This window comes from Antechinus flavipes, chromosome 2 (assembly GCF_016432865.1).
Source record: "Antechinus flavipes isolate AdamAnt ecotype Samford, QLD, Australia chromosome 2, AdamAnt_v2, whole genome shotgun sequence".
In the NCBI taxonomy this organism is placed as follows: Eukaryota; Metazoa; Chordata; class Mammalia; order Dasyuromorphia; family Dasyuridae; genus Antechinus; species Antechinus flavipes.
Window position 1 is genome coordinate 569,198,546 of NC_067399.1, and position 26,784 is coordinate 569,225,329.

At 39.9% G+C, this 26,784-nt stretch overlaps 1 protein-coding gene across 1 annotated transcript; it reads right to left on the bottom strand.

The window, feature by feature from the left end:
* Positions 1-7,045: 7,045 nt before the first annotated feature.
* On the bottom strand, positions 7,046-26,561 carry ANPEP (alanyl aminopeptidase, membrane). The gene is made up of 20 exons (XM_051981095.1): positions 25,755-26,561; positions 23,609-23,751; positions 23,049-23,188; positions 22,221-22,347; positions 21,944-22,098; positions 21,522-21,635; positions 20,238-20,381; positions 19,655-19,720; positions 19,175-19,240; positions 17,598-17,773; positions 16,968-17,047; positions 16,211-16,344; positions 15,957-16,012; positions 15,256-15,403; positions 13,644-13,735; positions 11,736-11,846; positions 11,195-11,362; positions 8,814-8,954; positions 8,271-8,352; positions 7,046-7,594 (listed from the first exon to the last, which is right to left on the bottom strand). Exons 1-20 carry the CDS (start codon positions 26,354-26,356, stop codon positions 7,445-7,447), a joined length of 2,895 nt encoding a protein of 964 aa, XP_051837055.1. The 5' UTR covers positions 26,357-26,561; the 3' UTR covers positions 7,046-7,444.
* Between the last annotated feature and the right edge of the window lie 223 nt (positions 26,562-26,784).

The following is a 26,784-nucleotide window of genomic DNA, read 5'->3' on the forward strand; positions in this document are numbered from 1 at the left end:
AGTATATATTTCTCCTTATGTGACATGTGTTGATATCCATTGACTTAACTACATTGTCTCTTCTCCAAGTAGCTACCTTCAAAGGTCTGTGTTTCTCCCCAGTTATGGAATATTACCATATCATTATATTCAAACCCTCTTTGAGTACTATGGGAAACTCTGTTGAGAAAATGTACTCCCACTACTTAGAACTCTTGCCTTTCTCCTGTTTTTTATTTATACAGCCCCTTTACAATGTAACATCACAAGGTGAATGATGTTAACACAACCAATTTTTTAGATCTCAAACATAAAAGAAAAATACTATATATGATTCAGGCCAATTCCAATAGAATTGTGATGGAAAGAATCATCTAAGAGTACTATGGGGACTGAATGTGAATCACAACATCATATTTTTGCCTTTTTTGTTGTTTGCTTCTTTTCCCCTCTTTTTTAGCTGATTTTTCTTGTGCAGCATGATAAATGTGGGAATAGTATAGAAAAAATGCACATGTTTAACATATAATGGATTATTTGTTGTTCAAGGAAGGAAGTGAAGAGAAGGGAGGGAGAAAATTTTGGAACACAGGGTTTTCCAAAGGTAAATACTGAAAACTATCTTTGCATATATTCTGAAAAATAGAAAGCTATTTTTAAAAAAAAAAGAATACCATATAGCTAAAAATTGTAAACAAAGTAGATGCCCATCAATTGGGGAATGACTAAACAAATTGTGATACATGAATGTATTATAAGAAATGATGTGTGTGATGAATACAGATAATCAAAGATTCATTTGAAGTAATGCAAAGTGAAGTCAGCAGAATCAAGAAAATAATGACTGCAACAAGGTAAATTAAAAGACCAAGGAGTATTCAAATTAAGAGACATGAGAAGAAATTCCCAATATACCCTTTCTGAGAGGTAGGAGGTCCATAGGTGTTATCCATTATATTTACTTTCAGGCTCTTTCAGTATATTGATCAGTTAAACTGACTTTTTCTCCCTCTCTAAAAAGTACTATTTGTCATATAGGATGATTCTCTGGGAAGGGGAGGGGAAGAGAGAAATGGGATACTATAATGATGTAAAAAACAGAAAACATCAATTACAAAATTATTTTTTTAAAAATGTCATAGATATTAATATATTAAAATCAATGCATAAATAATACATGTGTCATAATATCTATATAAAACTTTATTACATTCTCTAACTAATGTCCTTAGTATTTATGGTGAAGAGTGGCCACAAATCTATGGAACCTATCAAGAAGCACATGAGGGAGGATTCTGCAGTATTTGATGTAACTAATCCATTTAAGAATATCTATACCACATAAAACTAAGTCTTAATGCTTGTTTACTGATCCTCATCACTTTTCAGCTGGACAAATCCTCTTCTCTATTTAAACATAGCATTGACAAACTTCTTAAATTTATCATCATTCTTTAAAAGGTATTTTAAAAATATTTCCTCTTAATATGAATAATTATTTCAGGGGAAGTAGTATGAAAGATACCTTCATTTGAAGGATGAAGCAGGACACCATACCAATAGGTTGAAGAGAAAATTAGTGATATAAGTACATGGCCAGAATGGGATAAGGATGTTCTCCACTCTTGAAGTACTGAACTGCTGTCAAATTTTCAGTCACTTTCAATCATGTCCAATTCTTCATTATCCCATTTGGGATTTTTCTTGGCAAAGATAGTAGAGTGGTTTGCCATTTCTTTCTCCATCTCATTTTACAGATAAGGAAACTGGGGCAAACAGGGATAAGTGACTTGCCCAAGGTCACATAGATAATATCTACAACCAGATTTGAACTCAGAAAGATGAAGATTTCTGACTCCAGGCCCGGCACTATTCACTGAACCACTTAGCTACCCCCTTCTAAATTTAGCATCCCCTATTCAGCACCTTGGGGAAAAACCCTGGTCAGCTTATCTTACTTATAGCTCTGTAAAGCTATTCTTTATTTCAAATGCCTTTTATTTGTCTGTTAATTATTTAAAGCTGCCTAACAGTTGATTGTTTTTAATCGATGCCCTTTGCTTTTTATATAAGTAATTTCCAGATATACTTCCTCCCCCACCACAACTACCATCAGGCAGTAAGCATTCTCATAACAAAGAAAAATGATAATGGTTATATACTAATGCATATGAAATATTCCATACTTAGTTCTTTGACTCACTAAAGAGAAAATGATACATTTTTTCATCTCTTTTCTGGGGTCATAAACAATTCTTTACAATTATACAGTTTTCAGGAAAGTCCATCTTATTTATGTCATGGATCAGCACATGATTTAAACAGAAAAATATGGAGAAGACAATTCAGTAATAATAATGCTATGTGCATAGGGTGTATATAACTAGACACAAGGAAGATAAGAAAAGAGGTCTAACTGGAACAAAATCCAACAGGGAATATAGTATGGGCATCTACTACCACATAACAGGACCACAGCAGCTATATAGGTAGAACAACATCCATGTAAATTCATCATATGCCATGCCCCAAATCAGGCTCCTAGTTTCAGAAGCTGAGTTCCACCAATGCTGCTTATTACCTCTAAGCAGGGAACCCCTGACAGGTAGCCATATCTAGAGCCAACTCTGACCTTTCACTATTCATGTGTGTTGTTTTCTATGAAGCTGCTTCTGAATGGTAAGAATCATTGAGGGGAATCCTAGAGAATTCCCCACACTCTAAAAACTCAGGAATTCCATTCCCTTCTTCACAAGAACTAGGAGTCTTCTTAACCTCAAAGCTGCAGTTTAGTTTCATTCCCAGAGAATGCAGTTTAGAATCAGAATATAAGACATTGGTCTCCTTGCTCTCTTCCTTTTCGGGCTTCCTTTACTCAACTAAAATCCCACCTTTTACAAGAAGTCTTTCCTAAAGACTTGATGTCAAGTGTCTTCCCTTTGGAATTGTCTTCAAATGATGCTGTATAAAACTTGTTTATACAGTTATTTGCAAGTTGTCTCCCCCAACAGAATGTGAGCTCCTTGAGAGAAGAGGTTTATTTTTGCCTTTCTTTGCATCCCTAATGCTTAGTACAATGTCTACCATATTATAGGCATTCAATAAATTATCAAACTATTTTCACAAATGAGGAGACTTGAAGTCAAAACTTGACTAAAGCTACACAAGTGTTAAGTCTGGGTCGTACTCAAGTCCAACATTACCCACTTGACATAAGCCTCTCCCTTATAGCCAAGGGCACTTGGTCAGCCCTAAAACTAATCCCCCATCCCAAACTTTCTCTTTAACCCCAGCTACACCATGAAAACATTGCCTAAACCAGCTTTGTTGTGCAGTGTATGTGTGTGGTTGTATGAGCATGTATATGTGTGTGGAATGATTATAAGGGACCTTGGAATCAACTAGTCCAAAATTTTTATTTTACTAAAAATAAAGAAGCCCTGAGACTTACCTCATGGGACTATCATGAGAAAAATGCTTTGGGAATTAAAAAAAAAAAAAAGCTATATAAATGTGAGTTGTTTTTATGTTCTCTCACAATGTGCAATTCAAAGAGTCAGCGCTAAGCAAATATAAAATAACCCAAATTTTTAGGAGCTTATAGAGATTGAATAACTCAATAGAAAAAGAGCAGTTGGATTCAAATGCCATCTCTGGCATTTATTACCTGTGTGTTCTTGGGTAAATCACTTTTCTGTGCCTGTTTCTTTTCATTGTTTAAAAAAAAAAAAAAAAAAGAGGCTGGACTTGACTTCAAAGGTCGTAGGTCCAGTTCTATGAACTAAGAACCTGTGATTATTGACATCTAAGTTACAAGACATGCTCTTCAAAACAATCTCTCAAGTTTCTTTCCACTCCCAACAGCTTGATGGGTCAATTGCCTGCTCATTTAAAGTCTCTGAGGTACATATCCTCTGGAGGAAGTGAGAGATAACTGTGGAAGCAAAGCAAAGGAAGGTGATATCCAAGCCCATGAGCCATTTCTGTCTCTCACAGAACTAATCACTTATTTTCCTATGACATAGTGGATTCCTTGTTTCTAGGAATTTTTGACCAAAATGACCTAGCTAACATTTCCTACCTTCTGTTTACCTTCACTTACCAAATTATTCTCTTCTTAAAGAATTCCTCCTACACTCCAACACTGATACTTCCCTTTTCTTCCCTTTTACTTGAGAAGACTGGAATATATGTATATGCATGTATCTAAATCTCTGCTCTACAATTCACTAGCTATTCAACATTTAGTAAGTTATTTCTTCCTGGATCTTAATACCCTCTACTATGAAATAAGGGGTTGGGCTAGATCATCTCTAAGATCCTTTCCTGTTCTAAATTCCAATAAACCTGCTTCAAAACTCTCTCACTGGCATCTTAGATTGAAATCCTAAGAATTTGTGATTATCAACTATGAAAGACTTGGTTCTTTGTGATTATCAACTATGAAAGACTTGGTTCTTCTCAATTGTTCATTGAGCCAAGGCAATTCCAATAAACTTGGGATAGAAAACAGCATCTGCATCTGGAAAAAGAACTGTGAAGATTGAGTGTAAATCAACACATGCTACATTCACTTTTTTTTTCTTTTTTTCTGTTTCTTCTTTCCTTGGTTTTTCTCTTTTGTTCTGATTTTTCTCTTCCAACATGATTCATAAAGAAATGTGTATTTTAAAAGATTACACATGTATAACCAGAAAAAAGATAAAACAAAAAAAAAATCATAAGAACTTCTAAAATTAAATGTTCCCTGATTAAATATTTAGAGGACAGATTTTAAAAATTCCTATCCTTAGAAAAAGTCACACCAGATTGTGAGGATAAAAATATTGGGAGCAGATAAAGAAATTCTCATCCTTAATAAAAAGCACCAGGGACTTTGGATACAGGCCCCAGGCCAGGAATTTTTAGGTTCCCCTAGACAAATTCAAATCTTCTTACCCGTGTTGAAGATTAGAAATCCCTTCCCCCAAAGCTGAGGGGGAGATCCAGACTTCAGGGCCTGGGGAAATGCTGGGAAGACAAAGTGAGAGCCATAGGCCACTGGGGGTTGGCGCCAGGAAAGTTGCCGACCCAGGAAGGAGATGGGAACAGGTTTAATCAGGAAGAGATCCAGGAAGGCTTTTTTAATTTGGGGGCGAGACGACACAGCTTTGAACCACTCACTCTCTTCAGTGCTAAACCTGTCTCCTCACAAACACCTGCCTTGTTCTTCCGCTCACCCCACCCCCACTCTACCCCCTCAGTTGCTCAAGGTCACTTTGATGTGTGGATGGATGCTGGGGAGGTTTCGGATCATAGGATTCAGGTTAAGTTCATCTCTTTCTCCACAAACTCTAGTACCAGAGCCACAAGAAAGAATTAGGAAGGCAGCATGAGAAATTTTTACATAATTCTGTTTTATATAAAAATAATACATTTACTGATAAAAATCATAATTTTGCAACCTCCACTTTCAATTTAATGATCCCATATGGAAGAAACTGGAGAGTAGACGAACTTTGAGATGCCTTCTGGCTCTCAATCTAGGAAAAATTGCCTGTCCAAATCAGTGGGCAGAGTTCTCCAAGTAGGAACTCCAAATACAGAGTTCCCAAATTCCTGTTCCACCTAAAAGGCTTAGAAAAGTACTTTTACAAATAGAGTCTTCTTTGATTTTCATACTTCCCTAATCTATTTTCACAAATGAGGAGACTTGAAGTCAAAACTTGACTAAAGCTACACAAACTTAAGTGGAAAGTCTGGGTCCTACTTCAAGTCCAACATTACCCACTTGACATAAGCCTCTCCCTTATAGCCAAGGGCACTTGGTCAGCCCTAAAACTAACCCCCCATCCCAAACTTTCTCTTTAACCCCAGCTACACCATGAAAACATTGCCTAAACCAGCTTTGTTGTGCAGTGTATGTGTGTGGTTGTATGGGCATGTATATGTGTGTGGAATGATTACACTGAAGCTGAATTATTGGATAGGTACAGAACTCAAAAAAGTTCATTTAATCCAATTATTTTACTTGATGGGGAATGAGATATGGATACTGTGAAGTCACTCCCCAGGGTCACATAGGGGAGGATAGAGCAGAGCCTAAGGTCATGCTGCCTCAATCCTGGTTTGTGGCTCTGGCACTAGGGGTTACAACACATACACAGGGTTCTCAGCTTTGCCTCTGATTAGCATTCATATCAATTGGCAGTATTAAGTGTCTCCAAGATACCAGATTCTCATTTTAAATCATTTTATCTAGGCTCCAAACCCCAAATGGAAGATCCTGCAGGGAAAAAGACTGGGTACTCATCTGCCTCTTGGGGCAGAGGATACAGCCTATACTTATTGTCTCTCAACAACTTTCTTACACCCTATTATCCTATCTCTATCTGGTTCTTAAGAATTTCTCTTACCTGGAAAATGGGTAAGGCTTAAAAGGGCTACACAGATAGGCAGTTTTATTACTACCATGTTTAATATACATTAAAATGAAAACAATGTATAGAGTTTGTACACACTTTTTCCCTATTCTTATTTGTATAGAGCTGTTCATGTTTGTGGATGTTTGTTCATAATAAATCTATTAATAAAATAAAAATTTTAAGTCTTTTCATTCAATTCTCTGAGCTCCTCCTACAGCATTGCTTATACTGGTGGGACCTTGTGGTACATATACCTGGGGCTGTGTGAAATTCTAGAGACCCAATAAATTAGCTCCCAAAGGTAGCTGTGTTCTTTCTTTCCTCTTCCCCCAATTTCCCATCATCTCCATCCCAACTCTCCATCCTTCTGTAAAGGAGAAGCTGAATAACAGAGACCACCTACATTCATAAGATGTGGGCATAGGCTTCTCACAATCTTCTGGAAGGAGTGACTTTCCAACATGCAGATTCTCTGGCATCTGGACTCCTTATCAGTAACTACTCTTGAAAGGTTCTAGATCCAGATTCCTAGATATTGGAGGAATGGGCCAAAGAAGAACTGAAGGGATCTCCTACCATCTCTCTCCTCTTCTCCCCATTCCCAGAATGTCAGTGCAGCTTTTCATATTTAAAAAAAAAAAAAAAAAAAAAGACAAGGAAACTCACCTAGAAATCATTTATTTACATTTTCCCTTAGAAAAAATATACAGATACTTTCCCCGATGATTTCTCAGATGCTGTGACTTTCAAGGTTGAGGAGGAGGGAAAAGGGAGGACAGAGAAGGTTCCACTTCCTATCCGAGTGGTTCACCCCATGGGACATGGGTTCCCTGAGATTAGCCTGGGTCAATGTCTCCCTGACAAGATGGGTCCATGATGTCACCCAGGATGTGGGTTTTTCAAATTTTGTCAATGCCAAAGTGGGCCTGGCATGAGGAAAAGCAGGGGAGCACATGTTTTTGTAGAATGGTCTGTCCCTCATCCCACATTTGGCTGGGCTCAGGCCTTCAAGAGAGAGACAGACTGGAATGCTGATATTACCATCACAAATTAGAAATCTACTAACTATTATTTTTAAACCACTCTAGCACAGTAGCCTTGTTCTCATTCACCCATTTAATATTGGCCTTTGTCTTCTCCAGAGCCTGCTCCAAGGCTCGGGTTCCTGAACCAAAGCCGATATCCATGTTGCTCTCTTTAAATTGTTCAAGCTGCAGAGGAAAGAAAAAATTAATCCCATTTTCCTTTTGCTTTAGCTCCATTTCTATTTCTAACAGTGGAATCCAGTATTTTAGGGGGAGGCCGATCTGCCCTTTTCAGAGACAGTAAATGAAAATCTAAATTGCAATACATCCTTCCTACACACACACACCCCTCTCTAATTTGTCCTTTAAGAGAAAAGCCTTACCTGAGAAATCAGATAACAAGATCTGGATTTAGAGCTAGAGACTTTAATCCAACCCACTTAGTTTACAGGGAATGAGAAAACGGGCCCAAAGTTTAGAGCCTTGCCCAAGGGATAGACGTAGGTTTTAAATTTGAGTTCAGCACCATTTTCCACTATGCTACCAAATCCATCTAGTCCAACATTTTCATTTTACGGATAAGAAAACTAATGACCCTAGAGAAATAATTTGATCAATGTCAAGCAAATGCTGGATTTCCAAACTTGTGTTATTCCCATTACACATGACTGCCCAATGAGATCACGCAATGATCCATTGAGAAAATAAGAATCAGTCTTATTACTGAGGCAATCAGATTTTGGAGGGGCATCCTGCAACTTCTCTATCACCGCGGTAGTTTTTCTACACTTCCTTCTCATGGGCATGAGGTAATTGAGGCATTTGCCCAGATGTAAATGAGAGTAATGAGAAAGAGCCTTACCTGTTGCAATTCATATTCTGTGGAAAACCTCTGGGTCACACCCTGGATTAGGTTGGAGAAGGAGAAGGAGCCACCACCAAACCTGTACAGAAGGATGAAGAGTTAAGTCAGAAAAAACAGCCAAGGGGCCAACATTTCTTCTATAAAATGAGGTCAAAGGAAGTTCTCATTAGCAAGAAATAGGGGAACTTCCATTTAATCCCAAATTCTTGGGTAATCTGGTAGTCAAAATCACTATCACTGTCTTGGAGCAAATCTGCTCTGCTAACTTCAAATTCAAACCCATGTTGTTTGGCAGAGGCCTTTATCAATACAGGTAACTATTCCAGCTTCCCAAACTCATGCCCCTCCAGAGAGGGAAGGGCATCAAATAATTTGGGATTTGAAGAAAGCTTTTTTTGAGAAAAAAAACTAATAATAATAAATTTTATTTTAATTCATTTTTAACTAAATTTAATATTAACTATAAATTAATTTAATTAAATATTTAAGCTAAATAAAATACATAATCCCTTCCTAAAGTCCTTTCCCCAGCAGACTCACTCCTGGAATAGCTTCTTCCAGTTGACTTGAACAAAGTTCCAGGCCAAGCTTTGCCCAACGACGTTGCTGGCAATCCTGGTGATAGTAGATGTTGCATCCTGTTTCCGGATTAGTGTGGAATTCAGAGTGTAACTCAGGTACCTAGGCAGAGAAAGTCAAGACTAACTAGGGCAGCAGTTTCCCAATTTCTATGGGTTTATTGGATTAAAAATTAACCATAAGAAATAAAGTTGCAAGAGAGTGCTTTTCTCCTCAAAAGTCAAAGTACTTTCTTGTTTACTTTTTCATGTAGCTTCTTTGTTGTTCTATTGCCAAAAGGACTGAGCTAAAGCAGTCACTCATCTCTACATCAGACAGGACCATAGAATTTTCATTCATAGGAATTTTCTGAGACGTACTATTAAGTCTCAAGAGGAGCTGCCATATGCATCGGTGATGCAAATACTCATACTGGCAAAGTTGCACATATTAAACAATATCCCTCCTAATTTTGATTGTATGCTAGGAGTAGACAGTCCTATGAAGTAGCATCTTAGGGAAAGAGGAAAAGTGTAAGGAAGAAAATTCATTTTTAAAAATCAGCTAATCTTTATTTTTCCTATAGTCAAAATTATTTTGAAATTACTTTGAATAGCCCATAGAATAGAGTTTAATATGAGTATCCCAAAAGTCTTAGTACAGTTCTGTTAAATGCTTAAAACTGAACTAAAACTGTTAGGAATCCCTATATATTGAAAATTATCAAAGCTGATAAGGCGCTGGATCTCTTTAAAAGATAATCTTTATACACAATGATTGTTGGTTTTGTTAATTATTCTTTTTCTTTGTTGAAAATGATAGTTTATTAAATAGGGAAGAGGGAGGGATATATTAAGAAATAATGGTGACAAATGACAGGAAGAAAGGTATCAATAAACTTTTTAAAAGAAGGCAAGTGGTATCAGATATTATAAAGGGAAATACTCTTGGCAAAGCTTCATTACATAAGAGTGATCCTTCAAGGAGTTGCACATGTCATCAGGGAAATGTTCTCTCCTTTAGTTTCAAAGCGAGGCAAGATAGGACAAAAGGAACTCAAAAAGCAAAAGTAAGGAACTTCTGGCTGAACAGGACTAACCAAGCTTTACCAGCTAAGCAGAATGTATATGTTAACAATACTATATAATGATCAATTGGACCTGGCCATCTTCAGCAATGAGATGAACCAAATCAGTTCCAATGGAGCAGTAATGAACTGAACCAGTACGCCCAGCGAAAGAACTCTGGAAGATGGCTAAGAACCATTACATTGAATTCCCAATCCCTATATTTTTGCCTGCCTGCATTTTGGATTTCCTTCACAGGCTAATTGTACAATATTTCAGAGTCCGATTCTTTTTGTACAGCAAAATAACGGTTTGGACATGTATACTTATTGTGTATCTAATTTATATTTTAATATATTTAACATCTACTGGTCATCCTGCCATCTAGGGGAGGGAGTAGGGGGAAGGAGGGGAAAAATTGGAACAAAAGGTTTGGCAATTATCAATGCTATAAAATTACCCATACATATAATCTGTAAATAAAAAGCTATTAAAAAAAAAAAAAAGAAGAATGTATATGCTAGTTGGGATGAAAAGAAAAATGTAGAATCACAATCAAGAAAACAAGATGGTCACACTATGAAATGCTTTGTGATAACTAAAACAGAAAACAGTAGTTTCATGGAGGTGTCCTATATATGATAATTACTCTAGGTAAATGTTAATTAGAATGACTTGCCACTATTATTTAAATTGCTATTTCTTTTATTTTCTGTCAAGTACATCTATGGGAAAGTTAAAGGCTTTGAAAGCTGCCCCTCCTTTATAGTTCATTTAACAGATTGGAAAACTAAGCCAAACTCACAGGATAAATCAGAGAACCCAAGTTAAAGCCCAGTTCGCTGATTCCCAGAACAGAGAGTAACTCTTTTCATTTTTTAAATTTTTGTCTCTTTTGATTCTTTGAATTCTTTTATTGGTTGAAATTGCCTACATTGGATCATAGTAGCATTTTTGAGAAAACCTCAAGGCCTGTTACGTGCATTTTGGGGCAGGCTAGGGAATTCAGGGGATTCTGCATTGTCTCAGAGCTCAATCCTCTAGGGTTTCCATGCCTTGGTACCACCCAGAATAAGCAGAGGGCCATTTATGGTGCAGCTGTGAACAGAAGGATGGTGTGTGTGTGTGTGTGTGTGTGTGTGTGTGTGTGCGCGTTTATAAAGCTGATACTTGTGTCAGATGCATGAATGGGGTGAGGTAGAGAGGGAGAAGAAAAGAAATTGGCCCCAGCTCTATATTTCTTTCATTCCCTTTCTGCTGCTTTACATTTGCTCTCACTAACCACACACTACACACCTGTCCAAGACCCACACATCTCTGCTGCAGGCCAGCGCTGAACGAAGCTTATCAGCCTCTGTGACCAGTGTGGCACTTTGGAACTGTTTCCAGGCAAAATTCCACTCTTGTTCTCCACCTCTGGAGATGGCATTGCAATAAATGGTAGATCTCAGGTTGGGATGGATCCTAGAACCAAAAATAGCAAGGTAAGAAGCTGACAAATGATGGGATTTAGCAAAGGAGGAAGTGGAGGCAATCTTCTCAAGCTCCTAGAGGGTAATGTTCCTCTGAGATAGCTGGAAGCATCACTAGACACGGAGTTAGTCATAGTGTCCAGTCTTAGCTTTTGACTCCTCAAAAATTTTCTCTCTTGATCTTTCTCCTTATCTATATAATTAAGGGATTGACGTAAGGTCCTTTTCAGTCCTAATATTCATGACTTTTACACCTCTAGATGAAGCCACCAGAGCGGTATTTCCCCCAGTTCTACTCCCACTATCTTCCTTGCCCTGGCACTATTTAGCATGAAGCCTTAACAGACCTTTCTAACAATACTTACGGATTTTTTGAGGGGTCCTTCATCCAATCGCTGAAGAGAGATGAGGCCAGTTCCCCACATTCAGTAACATCATTAGCGCAGGCTGTGCTAATAGCATTGATCTCATTGTATCTACACAAGGAAGAAGATGCAATCAGGGTGTCAGTAGGCAAATAAATAGGGAGTTGAGGAGGATTGGAGAGAGTTCCTCTCTGATAAATAAGAAGAATCCCAAAGCAACCCTTCCCACTGGCAGTGCAAACACCAGCAGGATCCATACCTTTCTCTACTATCAATTGTATTTTAAAAATAGAAAAGCCTAAAATAAAGCAAGACATTCTGTTCTTTAATCTCCTTTGCCCAGCAGCTCATCCCCAACCCTTCAAAAACAGCCTTAGTGATAACTAAAAATACCCCCATGATGGAAGTTGTAAAATAATCAGAAGAGATCAGACTTTTAAACTATCTACTGTATTTATACCGCTATAAATGAGGGTACACACACACACAAGTCTTTCTTTGTATTCTTAGTGCTTAACACAGTGACTGACTCATAGAACACACAACTAATTAGGTGACTAGTATTTGTATCCCCAGAAACAAGCACAGTGCCCAACATAGAGGAATAGGGATTGTTATTTTACTGGTTTATGCTACTCTCAGGTTGCAGAACAACCTCCTTCTAGCCAATTTCGTCAGAGTTGCCTACCTGCCATGTTAAACCCAAATGGAAACTGATCCCTGCTGGCAAGGATTTAAAAAGTCACAAATGAACATTATCTAAGTTTCAATGTATTTTTACTTATATTTATTTTATTAAATATTCCCCAATTCCATTTTAATCAGGTTCAAGCTCCCCTGTCTGTAAGCTTCATTTTGGGGGGAATTAAAAAGTTAATCATCTATGTATTTAATATATACTTTAACATATTTAACATGTATTGGTCTACCTGCCATCTGGGGGTGGGGGTGGAGGGAAGGAAGGGAAAAGTTGGGACAGAAGGTTTTGCAAGGGTCAATGCTGAAAAATTACCCATGCATATATCTAGTAAATAAAAAGCTACAATAAAAAAAAGAGAAATTCATCACCTTGCTCCTAATCTCAACCTATAGTGTGTATCAGAGGTAGGATTCGAATCCTCCTAGATTCTAGGTCATCCTTCTAGCCACTGAAATATTGCCTCTTATCTGGTATGTTATATGTATGCAAAATAGTTTACAGTAGAGCAAACTATTTTAAAGGATGAAGATAATTTTTTAGCACCCACGTCCCTGGCCCAATTCCAGTGGAATTGTTAGCAACAAAAGACATGTTCTCATTGAATGGGGTGCCCATCAGTTGAATAAGTTTTGGTATATGAATGCAATGGCTGATTTCAGAAAAACCTGGAAAGACTTACATGAACTGATGCTAAATGAAGTAAGCAGAACCAAGAGAACATTGCATGCAATAACAACAAGATTATGTGATGAGGTGATTCAAGGCAATTCAAGTAGACTTGGGACAGAAAGTGCCATCCACATTCAGAGAACTATAAAGACTGAATTTTTGTTGTGGTTATTGTTTGTTTACTTTGTTTTTTTTTTTTTCCCTTTTTAATCTGATTTTTCTTGTGCAGTATGACAAATATGGAAATGTTTAACGCATATTAGATTGCTTGCATCATGGAAAGGGGAAGAGGAGAGGGAGGAAAAGTTTGTAACATAAGGTTTTACAAAGGTGAATGTTGAAAATTATCTTTGAAAGTCTTTGGAAAAACAGAATACTATTAAAATGTCATAAAAAATAAAATTATGTTTTTTTTTTAAATGTTCCCAGAAAGTATCCGAGAACAAAGATTAAGGGCCCTGAAATGAGTCCCCTCATTTGTGATCTATGACTCCCTGCACTGTACATCCCCAGCCCACATTTTCCATGTTTATACTCACTGTTCCATCAGTGTGGGAGGACGTCGAGTAAAATTACTGGTGAGAGTCTTAAAATATTCAAATAACGGAGTAACCTGTTTTTTCATATAAGCCTATTTGGAAAGAATAAGACTTTTCAAACATTTTTCATTTTGCACCCTTTCCAGATTTAATCTTCCTAATTCTAAAGAGCAAAATGCAACAAACAAGCACCCAGAAGGTGTCTAGATCTCATGTCTAACTCTCTTTTTATTGACCACCCTATACTTTCTTCCTCTTCCAAGAGCCTTAGACCTCAGATTGGAACTAGGGAGGAGCAGCTGGTATTTTGTTCTTGGGCACTAAAATCTAGAGCATGTTAGGAGCTTTTACTTCATTATTTTATTACTTCATTGCTAAGTTTTTAGCACCTAATTTAGCGTGGTTTATTTTGGCTGGTGAGTTCAGAATTTGAAATTTTTCTCCTGATCATGTAGGTCTTGAGCAACATACCATCTTTAACTTATAGTTTTAGTAACTGTTTGGACATGTATACTCATTTTGTATCTAATTTATACTTTAACATATTTAACGTGTATTGGTCAATTGGAGGGGGTGGGGGGAAGGAGGGGAAAAATTGGAACAAAAGGTTTGGCAATTGTCAATGCTGTAAAATTACCCATGCATATAACTTGTAAATAAAAAGCTATTAAAAAATAAAAAATTAATTAATTTTTAAAAAGAAAAAAAAAGTTATCGTTTTAGGCAGATGCTTATGGAACACTAATGCATTAATTAACAATTTCTAAGAACACACAGATAGTATGGACAAGATGTTTCTAACCCTAAGAGTGGGGTTTAACATCACATTTCCTCACACTAAGAATTAACAATAACCAAGTTAGCAGTTAGCTTTCTATTCAAAGCGAAATATTCCCTAGCTCATGCATACCCTATTTCCTACTTTTTCTCTATAGCTCCATCTCTCCACTGGGGGTCTCACACTGTTCCAGGGTCTCTCTGTGGGGTCCTGAGACCTCTCCCCTTTACCTCCTCAACTCAATTTGTCTTTAAATATTTGAGAATACCCTTAATGCCTCATTGAATGTATTTGTGAGGTTTATCTCAGATGTCAACTTTTTAATTATTCTCTACTTAGCTCTAAAGACCATAGTGATCCATAAAGGGTCCCTCTCTGAATACACTCAGAAAAATAAATGTTCTGTTTTGCTTTTCTCTTATCCCATGTGTCCAAAAATGAATTCTGAAATTCTTAAGGACTAGAGAATTACAAAGAGCTACAAAGTTTGCAAAGTATGTTGGTCTACTTTGTCCCATTGTCCTCCTCTTCCTATGATGGTTCTTACTTCCTTCATATCAGGTACCTAGGGACCTCATGTTCTCTTCCATCCCCATATTTAAAGTAGCACACATAAAAGAATGTTTCTGTTATAAGAGGACAAAAATTTAAACCAAATTTCGAAAGGAAGTTCAAGATTTTCAGGAAGCAAGGGTGGATGACGTAATAGACCCAGGAGCTGTCCAACTACCCTTAAAAATCATACCATATGGGCAGATTTTTGCTTTCCCCACAGTCTAATCTATTCCAGCTCAGATCCACCATACTCTTAACTGGCCCTTCAACTCTTCTTACCTTCATAGGAGCGTTCACTTCTGTTCGATCAAACATGAGTCTGAAGTAACTAAGACTGCTGAGAGCAGCCTGCCAGGGCAAGTATTCCACTTCCTTTCCCAAGAAGAGTGTGTTTTCCAGAGCTAGTGTTGTAGTGACATGTTTGGCCCTAAACATAAACATAGAACCTCAGTGTTTCCAGCCGAGTGAAAAGTTCCCCTCTCCATTCTAGCTGTGCTAGGTTTCAAGCAAAGTTTTCTTTATTCTCCCTTTCCTAAACTCATCTCTACATAGGGATTTAAATCTTAAAACATTTTTTCCATTAACAAACCTGTCAGGAAGACAAGGCAAATGCTATCTCCATTTTACACATAAAGAAATTGAGCATTAAAGAGATTAACTGTTTTGCCCATTGTCATGCTGAGTCAGGGCTAGAACCCAAACTTGGATCTTTCAAATCTGGGTCTACTTCTCTTTCTGCTTCAGGCCAATGACATAAGACCTGTTAGAGTTTCAAAAAGACTTTAAAGATCATCTACTTGTATTCCTCTCACATTTGGAAGAAAACTAAGGAATAGAGAGTTACCCCAAAATCACCTGGCTAGTTAGTAGAAAAAAACTATACTTTTTGTCTCTTAAGCCAAGGCTCTTTCTTTCTATCCCTGCTTTCTATTTTAAGTTTAGATGGTCCATTGGGGTGTTCCCTTGGATGGCATGCTCACCTGGCTAGGTTAAAGCCATCATGGATGATCTGAGCCCTGTTGAGTACTGGAATGGCCTAAAGGGAAGGAAATAAAGTATCACCAGGGTTTATGTGAAAATGTAAATATCAAGAAAATTTAAGGCATGAAAGACCTTCAACATTATCCCGAGTTTCCCCATAAGTTACCTAATTTATAAGTGGGGTATGAGTTTAAATTCTCAGAAACATAAATCCATTTATTCTCAACATAGAAGTAGGATTTCAAACACTTACGGAAAGATTGTTTTTTAATTGTTCTTGAAGTCTCCTCCAATTTTCAGCATCATAATTCACGATGTAGTAGCCAGTCACATTGAGGTTCAAGAGGATCCAATTACTACCTGACACTTTTAAGTTGTTAAAAGTAGCTGCAGAGAAAAAAAGGTGTTGGGGTGCAAGGCAGGAGTCTGGCATGAGAATCACCTGATTAAAGTTTTAGTTCTTCAAAGTAACCTGCAAGCCTAACTCAAACACATATACACACATATTCATACAACCCACTTAACCTATATGTTCACTCAGAATGGGTAGCTTCTTAAGCATACTGAGGGTTCAAGACAAACCATCTCCAAAACCATGCTACCCATAGATGGGGTAGGGGAGGCAGTAAAATGAACTAAATTCCTGATAGATATTTGTGAAAGGCAGTTCAAGACCACTGTCTTCCAGTTCTCTAATTTATTATTTTTGATTTTGATTTCTTCCTCTGGATAATGTGGGTAAATATTTGTATTACCTACTTTTACAAGCATATGAAGATAATGGAACCTTGGAACTATGCAGTTCTTTACATGTTACTTTAATCTAAACTCTGCTTGTAAATGGAGGAAAATAGGCCTCTACAATCCATAGAATCATGTTATTTTCACTCAAGAAATTGGAGAAGTTGGGATGGAACAAAGGTCCTTGCTGGACTAGAATCAATGGGGAGTCTGGGGATAAAGATAGAGAAAATGTCCTCTCCACCCACCCAAGAGCAAAGGAGAAATACCTGACTTGGTGCCATTAAGCCAGTCATCAAACTTTTTTCCATCACTTGTAAGTGAAGAGACAGGAGCTATCCACAGGTAGCTATAATGAGACAGACAGGTAGGTCGGTAAATCCTCCTCCTTGTGTTCTTCTGAGTACTCATTCCCTCATCTCAAGGAACATAGATCTGAGACATGGAGGGAGATGCTCCAACATAATGTTTTCCCTCTCAACCTCAGGTGCTTGTTCCACAAGTCTCTGTAGACAATTAGCATAGGACCTAAAGCTCCAACAATTTTCAATGTGGCCCTGGCCTGTAGGGAAAGCTTAAGGTAACGCCTTGACTGGTAGGCAGGCTCCTTCTGGGCTGTGGGGACCTCTTCTCTCCTAGGCTATGGCCAGGGACAATATGAACAAGCAGCTGCCAAACAGGGACACTTTTATTTAACCTCAATAGATATTGGTAGCAGGTAGATTCTAGTAGAATCACCTCCTGGGAGGTTGGAGAGAAAATTAAGGGATTCATTGTTTGGGGCAGAGAAAATCAGGAAATAAGTTTCAGAGAGGGACTTGGTTATTAAGAATTGAATGGTGGGGTCTTTCCACTTCAAATGTCCTTCCAATTACAGCCTGGATTCACTCCTCACTCACTTGAATTGGGAGGGACGAGTGACATTGGAGGTGGGGTCTAGCAGGAAGTGTTGCTGGGAGAGTTCACCAGTGGATGATTCCAGTTTCAGCATAGGGAAGCCCATCTGCAGGATCCACCGATCCATAATAGTTTGTACAGAGGCAGGCAATTTCACTATATTGTTATTGTCCACAGCCTAGATAGAAATGAAAATTGATGGAAAAAGCCTTTCAGATCTGAGACATCAAATGATCCCACTTCTCAGAGACAATTCCAAAGTGACTCAGTATTGGTTGAAATCATCTCTGGGCAGAGTAAAGCTTGACTTCCCTCCTTTTCCTTCCTTGGTTTCACCCTGTTCCTTTTTAAATTCCAAACTGTCTGTAGCTTGAAGAGAAAGGAAACCACAGCCTGGCAGAAAGGAGAGGATTGCAGCAGGCGAGAGACCTTCAGTCTCTTACCCTTCCACCCCCAAAATTTCTAGCTTTTGTATCAATAACATCTGATTGTCCAGCAGAAAGTACAATTTTGAGGCTATCATATTCTTATTCCAAGATCTTCTGCTGGCAAAGTGTACAAGAATGTTGATGAATTAAATAGATTCAGAAGACTGAACTTGCTCCAGATCCCCCAGAGGTAGTGTAGTACAATGGAAAGAGAATGAGAACACAAATATTCTGGCCCATTTTGTTGCTTATATCCCGTGATAAATCACTTTTCTCAACCTCAGTTTCTCAGCTGAAAAAGAAAGGGCTAAACAAGATGAACTCTAGGATGTCTCCCAATTCCAAATAAAACCTTTCCTAAAATTCTTTAATGCTCGTGTAATTCCTTTATTAAATTTCCTCCAATTTACCCTGCTTATATTTTGTATGTTTGTCATGTCTCCTCTCAGAATGTGAGTTCCTCGAGAGTCGCCAGTGTTTAGCCACTGTTAATGATCCTAAGTGATCCAAGTGTGGGCCCATTTTGCGGGACAGATTATTTCCATTTTTCTCACTTTCTCCCTCACAAACCCTACTCCTCTCTCCCGCAAAACATCCTTGAGTACAAATGGGAATATCCATGCCTTGTCTTCCATTGATCTTTTATTTCCTTCCAAGACTACATCTACAAAACGGCAGTCAGTATTAGTTTGTGCTGCTCTTAATCCCTTGCGGGCCAATGCTTCTCTTCTTTTACAACAAGCTGTCATCTACCCCCATACTCAGACAGACATGTAGATTAAATGGACTCTTGGCTGAGAATCTGTAACTTAGCTATACCGCCTGTTGGGGAGTGGGAAAGCCAGCATGGGGGCCAAATAGCCTAGCCTAGCAGGCTTGTGTAAGGAAGTTTGGTACAACGGATACTCAACAGGACATGAAGTCAGGGACAGTGGAATCTTAGCATGGCCCTGCTAATATTAGTATTAGCCAGATGACCCAGAACAAGACACTTCATCTTTCCGGACCCCAAATGTTCTCACCTTAGAAACAAAGGAATGGATAAAACCTCTAAGGACCCTATAACTCAGTGATTCTGAGCAATGATTATTCTATGGCATCTCTCTTCAGGGAGAGAAACTTTCTCATAAGGACATAGGCTGTTTACTCACTTTTTGGAGATGATTCCATAGATCCTGGTAGACTGTATTATTGTAAGAAAAGGCATGCAGGTATGACTGTGGAAAGATAAACCAGTTAGACAGAGTGGCAAGACAGGAGCGCTATTACTTTGGTTAGCAATTTTATCTCTCTAGATCTTACTTAGTTTTAATCAACTATAAAATGAGACCATTGGAGTAGGTGACCTTCCCATTTCCCATTCCCTTCCCCCTCACCTCTCCACCTCCATCCCATGAAGGCAAGGGCCTTAGATTTGAAAGGAAAAATCCCTACCAAGTTTCCAAGTCCCAAAGTTTCCCAATTATCCCAAACTGTACTATTGGCCAAGACGTGTATGACTAAAGCCTCAGCACAGAGACACCTAGGAGTCAGGATCAGAGGTTCCTTCAGGACAGCCAAATCAGATTTGTATGCAATCTTTCAATTTCAGCCTTCCTGCCTGTCAAAGGAGGATTGTAGAAAATACTCACTGCCAAGCCCACTTTGAAGAGGTCCTCGGTAAGGAAACTGGACAACATCCGAAGAACTGAGGCTCCCTAGGGAAGATGAAAGATGAGCCCTCAAAAATAGTTAGGGAATGGAAAGTTTCTGGAAGACTTATGCCAGCAAGTAAAGGGGCAGGCAGTCTGGCAGCCTGGCAAGCTGGGTCTAGAGATCCAAGAGCTCTCCAGGGCTAAGGAGCTCCTAAGGAAGGGGCAAGGCAGACACAGGACATGCCATGGGCTAACTGAGCCCCCTGGGGCTGCTCAGTCATGTTGAGATAGGATCATTTCTGAGAAGCAACACGGTCTCTCAGGTCCGTTTTTTCCTCCAGATCTGTGACTAATGGTGGGACTACAGAGAACACTGAGCGCAAAATTCAAAGTTGGGTGACCTAAAGCAAAGTCATTGAATGATTCCAGCCCTCAGTTTTCTCAACAGAATGAAGGGGCTGGCCTCAGTATTTAATATTGGGGAAGACAACATAGATATGATGAAGGTGCCAAAACAACTCCATGCCTGCCTTCCAGCAGAGTAGGCTGGGGCTGTGGGCTCCCCGCCAGGAGGCCTTACCTTGCTGTAGCTGATAGCATCAAAGACCTCGCTGATCTGGGCTGGGGTGTTGATTTCATTAGCAGGAGAGGACAGTGGATGGGAAGAGGCCAGAGCATCTATGGCCATCACTCGGTACATGTCATTCTGCACTATGAGGTCTTTCTGCAAGCCAGAATGAGCCCCAAGCCAATCCATCAGAGCTGAACCAGGAGAGAGTCCTGCCTATTCCCCCCTTTCAATCCCACACACTTCCCAAGTTCATTAACTGGTCTGTGAGATGTTTCCTAAAGCACAGCTCTTCTCTGCTTTAGAAGCTTGAACCCATTACTTCTAAGGTAAAATACAAAGATTACGTTTAAATCTGGGTCTGGGAGATAACTTTTTTTTTTCTTCTATTAAGGTCCAACTCATGAAGAAGACAAGTTAGTCTCTATGAGATGAGATTGTGTCCTCAAGGCATATGATAGATTGGGGGTTTAACTGATTTGGGGCAGAACTCCATCCCACTGGAAAAGTAATTTCTATTTAGAGAATAAACAGAATATATAGTCTGAGTCTTTGCTGTGGGAAGAACCCCTCCATTACAGTTTACCAGGCAGACAAATCAGGATGAAGATGGATTTCCCCTGCTCAGATTGTGAGAGGCTGCTGATCTCATGACTGAGTTAAGTTCTCAGCAGAAGCCCAAGTCTTTTTAGCCCACTTCATTAAATGTCTACCAATTGATTTTTCCTTGTTGGGAGTTACAAGTTGTTACAGCCCACCCCTATACTCCACACACACCCCCCCACATTACATAGTATTTACTTTGTGTATATAGTTATCCCTTCCACATCTAAGGATTAGAGGTGTAGCACCAACACAATTGGAAAATCTGTGTAAAAAAACTTGGCCCTCCCTTTTGTACCCAGAAATCTAAATTTTTTCTCTTTTCTTTTATGGAGTGTTTACAGTACTTATGTAAAATTTAGGTTAAGTATTTGGTTATAAGGTTTGTGTCATTTTCTGGTCTTTGAAAGTCAGTTGTAGCTCCCAAATATTAAAACCACAAGGAAAATCATGACATCCATTCTCTTATTTCCCACACAGTAGAATGTAAGTTCTTTTGAAAGCAGCCTGTGTTTATTTTCTCCCTACCCTTCCTCCCACTCTCACTTCGCAATGCCTTCCACAAATTAGGTAACTCTTTTGCTTGAATTAAAATCTTGCAGTAGGAGATTCAGCTGCTCTTTAGGCTTTGGCCCTTGGAGGGACAGAGCCCATGATGCAGGAGAATCTTAATGTACATACAAGTCCACTCACCAAGTTCCAGGTGGACTCAGCATAGTCAGCTCCCAGGTACTCCACATAGGAAGCAAAGCCTTCATTCAGCCACAGGTCATTCCACCATTCCACAGTGACCAGGTTGCCAAACCACTTAACAAGTAAAAAGGTATTTAGGGATTTGTGATCTATCCTCTGACCCTTCATCCACTGAATTTGGAGTCAAGACTTCAAATCGTGGCTCTGACAGTTATCAACTACATGATGTTGGGCAAATCCTCTCTGATCCTCAACTTCATTACATATAAAGTGAAGATACTCAAGTTCTAAGACTTCCCTTTACAATCATGGCTGTCTTTCCCAGTGGCCCAATCAGAGATGTATTCATGCACATACATCCAACATAGGAATAGTCCATCAGATAAAAAGTGACACATAGGGACTATGGCAGAATGTGGTACCTGGTGGGCAAGCTCATGGGCAATCACTGTAACCACCCGTTCCTTGTTGTCAATGGAGGAAGATTCAGGATCATAGAGCAGGGCGCTCTCCCGGTAGGTCACCAAGCCCCAGTTCTCCATGGCTCCAGCATTGAAGTCTGGCAGGGCTATCTGATCTGAAGAAGAAAGGCGTCCATTGAGTGAAGCTGCCCCTCTCCAATTTAGCCCCGTAGCCTAGTTGAAAGGGAGACCCAGGCCCCAGGAAGGCACTCGCTGCTGCAAAGCTAGCCCTACTCACCAGACTTGGGCAATGGATAGGGTGTGTTATAATGACTCTCAAAAAATTTCAGGATGGGACCCGTGACATTCAAAGCATAATTTCCATGTCCTGCCGCAATCGCTTTGGGACGGGCCCAGATTCTGATCTGTAAAGAAAGAGATCCATCTGAAAAATGAAAAACAAAACCACCCAGACCACTGCCAGAACCAGGAGAGAGGGATAGGGCCAGTATCTTTTACTAAAATGCTATTTATTTATGCTGTTTTCAGTCAAACCTCTGAATTTTTTCTCTTTTTTTAGAGGCCAGGAAGCAGTGGAGGGCAACTCTGGCTCTGAGAAGACTTCCGAGGGCCTGAGGGGATGAGACAGCAGAGGGGCAGAAAGAAACTGGTGAGTGATGGAAAAGGGGGCGTGGATATGTAGGAGATCTGGGGTGCTGGAAAGAAGGGCATAAAGCCTGATTGTTGACAAGAACAGAATGGATAAGATTTTAACAGCCCACTTCCTTTTATCTCTACTCTTTCCCAGCAACCTCCTGCCTTATGTTCCGAGCTTGGGTTTGAGATGCAGGCATTAATATTGGGCTAGAAATGAGGAGACTTGGAATTCTAGTTCAGATCTTACTGTGCGACCTTAAACACTTTACTCTTCTGGACCTCATCAAGACTAAGGAACTTCCAAAATTGGAAGTTTAAAGACCTTGCCCCTTCCTTGTCCCCTCACATTCCCTGAACCACTAGGGGAAACGGGGAGAGGGAAATGGTAAAGTATGGAAGAGACCATTCTGAACATTGGAAAAGGGTCTAATTCAGAAAACTGCCCCAGAGTAGGTCTTGAATGTCATACCAGTAAATTCTGCTGCGATTGCTGCGATTCCTGCAAGTCAGCAAACTGGCAGACAACATAAGCCAAGAGATAAGTGGACATCTTCGGGGTGGTGTTAAAATGAGTGACAGTCCAACCAAATTCTAATTTATCATCAGTAGCTGAAAACAAATGAGAAGGTCAATAGGAGCCTGTATCTGTCTCTGCCTCTGATAGTTCCCAACTCCTCCAACACTAACCCTTTCTCGAGAGTTATCACTGTCCCAGAACCTGCAACTAGCATGGGGAGAAAGGAGGGTTGCCCCAGGTGAACATTAACCAACTGCCTCCCAGGATGCTACTGCAGTGATTGCCCTCTCCCCAGCCCTTTTTCTTCCCAAACTCCTTTGAAGCAAGAGTCAGATTTTGCCCCCCCTTTTGGGCACCATTGAACCGGCAGTCAGCATTTCTTCAGGAACCTACCCCTTCCCCTGACTCCAGCCCTCCCCCTTCCACAAGCTGTGTTCCAGCAGGAGGTCCCCAAGCCCAGGGGCAGCAAGCTGGAGGGAAGAATACTGCGAGCGCCATTCTGGCTTACTTACATATGATAGGCATGTTAGAGATGGCTATGTAGTTGGAGGGGTGGATCAGGGTGATGTCGAAGGTGGCCTTCATGGCTGGCTCATCAAAGCATGGGAAGGATTTGCGGGCATCAGCTGCTTGCATCTGTGTCGTGGCCACAACCCTGAGCAAAGATTCGAGTTATTGCCCCTCCCCATAATCATGGATTGCCTTGGCCACAGACTTGATCACCAAGGGGAAAACCTACTGAGAATATCCACTTCCCTAAGTGAACATTAAACCCACAAATATTAAACACCTACTAAGTGCCAGGCACTGTGCCCAGCAAAGCAGGTACTCCGCTCTACTGCTTAGAACACTCCAGATGGGAAAGCTGGTCAGGTAATTCAGGGAACCTCTGACCCACACATTCACAAAAATAACAAGAACAGTTCTTGTTTAAACTGTTCAAAGCATATTCTTCACAACATTGCTGCAAGCTGAATATTAGCACCTTTTATAGGACTCAAGGGAACTCCAAAGCCCTCATTTAGAGATGAGAAGACTGAAGTCAGAAAGTCAAAATCACACTGCTAATAAGTACCAGCATTTGACTCTATCTTTGCTATTGTGCCATACTGCATCTTGTTATTATGTTCTTTTTGCAGATAAGAGAAAGAGAAGAAAAACTTCAAACTCTGCTGCCTGAACCCAGGGAAGGAAAAGGTGACACAGTGGGTAGAGTGCCAGGCTTGAAGTCAAGAAGACCCAAGTTCAAAACTGGCCTCAGTCTCTAGTTGTGCACCCTGGTCAAGTCCCTGAATCTTGTTCAGGCTGTTTTCTTATCTGCAAAATGGGGATAGGCCACCAGGTTGCTGTGAGGAGCAAAGGAGCAAACATATGTGAAACCCTTTGTGAACTTTAAAGGGCTTTGTAAATCCTTGCTGTTATTTAAAGAATACCTTCTATGTATCAGAACAATGACAGAAGGGCTGGCCTGCTGCCTCAATTAGCTGTCAATAGAGAAACAAACAGGATATAGCTTCTGGAGTCCTTGCAAAAACCACCGAGTTTAGGTACAATCCAACCCATGGGTCAGGGTGGGAGGATGGAACATATGTACGACTGCTTCAGCAATCCCTACAATTACCTTTCCAGAGGACCTCAGAAAAACTGGATTAATTCAAGGACAAATGCACAAGTTTAGAATTTCTCTATGTAGGTGTGAATGGTGCTCAATTAAGTCCCTGGGCTCAGAATCCTTGAGTCAACCTTTGAATTAGCCCAGATTTTCTGTGATCCTTGAGGGATATTGTAAGGCTGATTCAGACCTCCCCCCCACATTCTCCCCAACACTACCTAGGACAATGTTGCTGTCACATAAACATCTGAGGCCATCCTAATTGGAACCTTTTTTGTAAGGGGTAGGTTACCAGGCCATATCCAAGGCTACTTCCAAGGATGTAATAGTATGAGGCAAGGATGTAGTAGGATGGCAAACACGCTCATTTTATTATTGCTCCATACCTACTTTCCCATTTGGTTAGAGCTATACTCCTAGTCAATCCTTTGGGGTCAAATTTTATTACAAATTGACAAGAACTAGCTTGTAACTTAGACATTAAGTGGTTCTCAAAGTTACAAGCTAGTCTTAACATCTTGACATCTCAGTGGCTCAGGCAACTGTAAAACTAATTGCAAAACAGTACCTGATCTGCAATTCACAATGTGTGAGACAGCAAAGGCAAACTTGATTATCTGCATTATGCAGATGAAAATGATTCTCAAAGAAATTTAAGGACTGCCCTAAAGTCAAATAGCTAAGGAAATAGTAGAATCAGGTCTTCTATCTCTCAATATTATGATCATTCCATAGCACCACAATGCCTTTCCATGAAATACATACAAGCTGGCTAGACCCAAACCACAAAGACCGACTGGCTTCCACAATGGGAAACACCATAAGGTTCTTTTCTCTTCTTCTCTGGGGGATCTCTCTCTCCCATGACCAACTCTCAAACGATATGGGGTTCCTGTTTCGATCTCATCTTTGGTCAACTTCCACTACATTGTTGTGAGTAATGGCTATTATTGGGTCTTTGCTCTTCAGAACCCCAAACTCATAATTCCTCTTTCTAGTAAAAAAAAAAAAAAAAACCCTCACCACAGCAGGGCCCCAGTTCTTACTTGTTTACATTATCTTCCATATATTCACTGCGATAAAAACCAGCCAGATCATCAGCCAACTCTCCAACGAAAGTGGTCTCCATCTCATAGTATTCGCCAGCTTTCAGGTCACTTTTCAGATGCACGACCAGATAGTCGGTTGGTATCACCAGCTCTGTCTTATCGATCTGGGGAGGCTGGGAGTTACCTACTCCCTTCAGAATCACATGGTGGCCATCCTTCATTGTATAATTGAGTTTTTTACTATGGATGATAATGAACTTGGTTGCCTCTTTACAAAGGAAGCGAACGGTGCTGTTACCAAAAAAGATATATAAACCTTGATCATTTTTGGTCAAATAGGGTCTTAGTGTCACTTTGTAATTCTCAGGGATCAGAGTCTTTGGCAGCCGATAACTGTTCCAGGGCAAGCTTGGATCTGGAGTCGTGGTGGCTGGTGTAGCACTGGTCGGAGTAGCAGTGGTCCCCTCTGCTCCCGATGAATTCTTGCTTTTTTCCTGGGAATATACCACCGACAGGGCGATGATGGTTGCCACAGCTGTTACAGCAAAAAGAATGCCGACAATGCCCAACGTCTTAGAGATGAAGAAGCCTTTGCCCATGATGGCAAAGGGGTGGGGGGTGGAGGTGAAGGGGACTGGATATGGGAGAACAGGGATCTGGGGAAAATTCTCAGAGAGATCTGTAGCACTTGTCCTGGGCTTTTATAGAGCAGGGTGAGGGGAGGACCACGAGCAGCATTAAGAGGTAAAAATTAACCAGGGCTGAGACAGGCGAAGGTCACGTTCAATGGTTCAGGTCCACACTTTCCCTAGGGCTCCAGAGAAGAGATATTGGCAAAGGGATTGGTCAACAGCACACCGGCCCTGCTGGAAGCAAACAGTGTCAGGTTACAGTCTGAAAAAAGCACCCCAATGGGCTGTCTGAGTTTTGAAGCACAGCAAGGAGAATTGTCATCAAGGGTTTTAAATGATCTCCAGGAGGAAATGGCTTTCAATTATAGCAAAAGAGAAGCTGCTTAGGACAAGAA

Excerpts from the sequence above, each read along its gene's own strand:
- ANPEP (XM_051981095.1), bottom strand. The coding sequence starts at position 26,356 with ATGGGCAAAGGCTTCTTCATCTCTAAGACGTTGGGCATTGTCGGCATT. Across the intron at positions 16,345-16,967 it reads GCTTAATGGCACCAAGTCAG|CTACTTTTAACAACTTAAAA; the intron begins GTATTTCTCCTT and ends TTTTCTCTGCAG. Across the intron at positions 11,847-13,643 it reads CCTCCCACACTGATGGAACA|ATACAATGAGATCAATGCTA; the intron begins GTGAGTATAAAC and ends TTCCTTGTGTAG.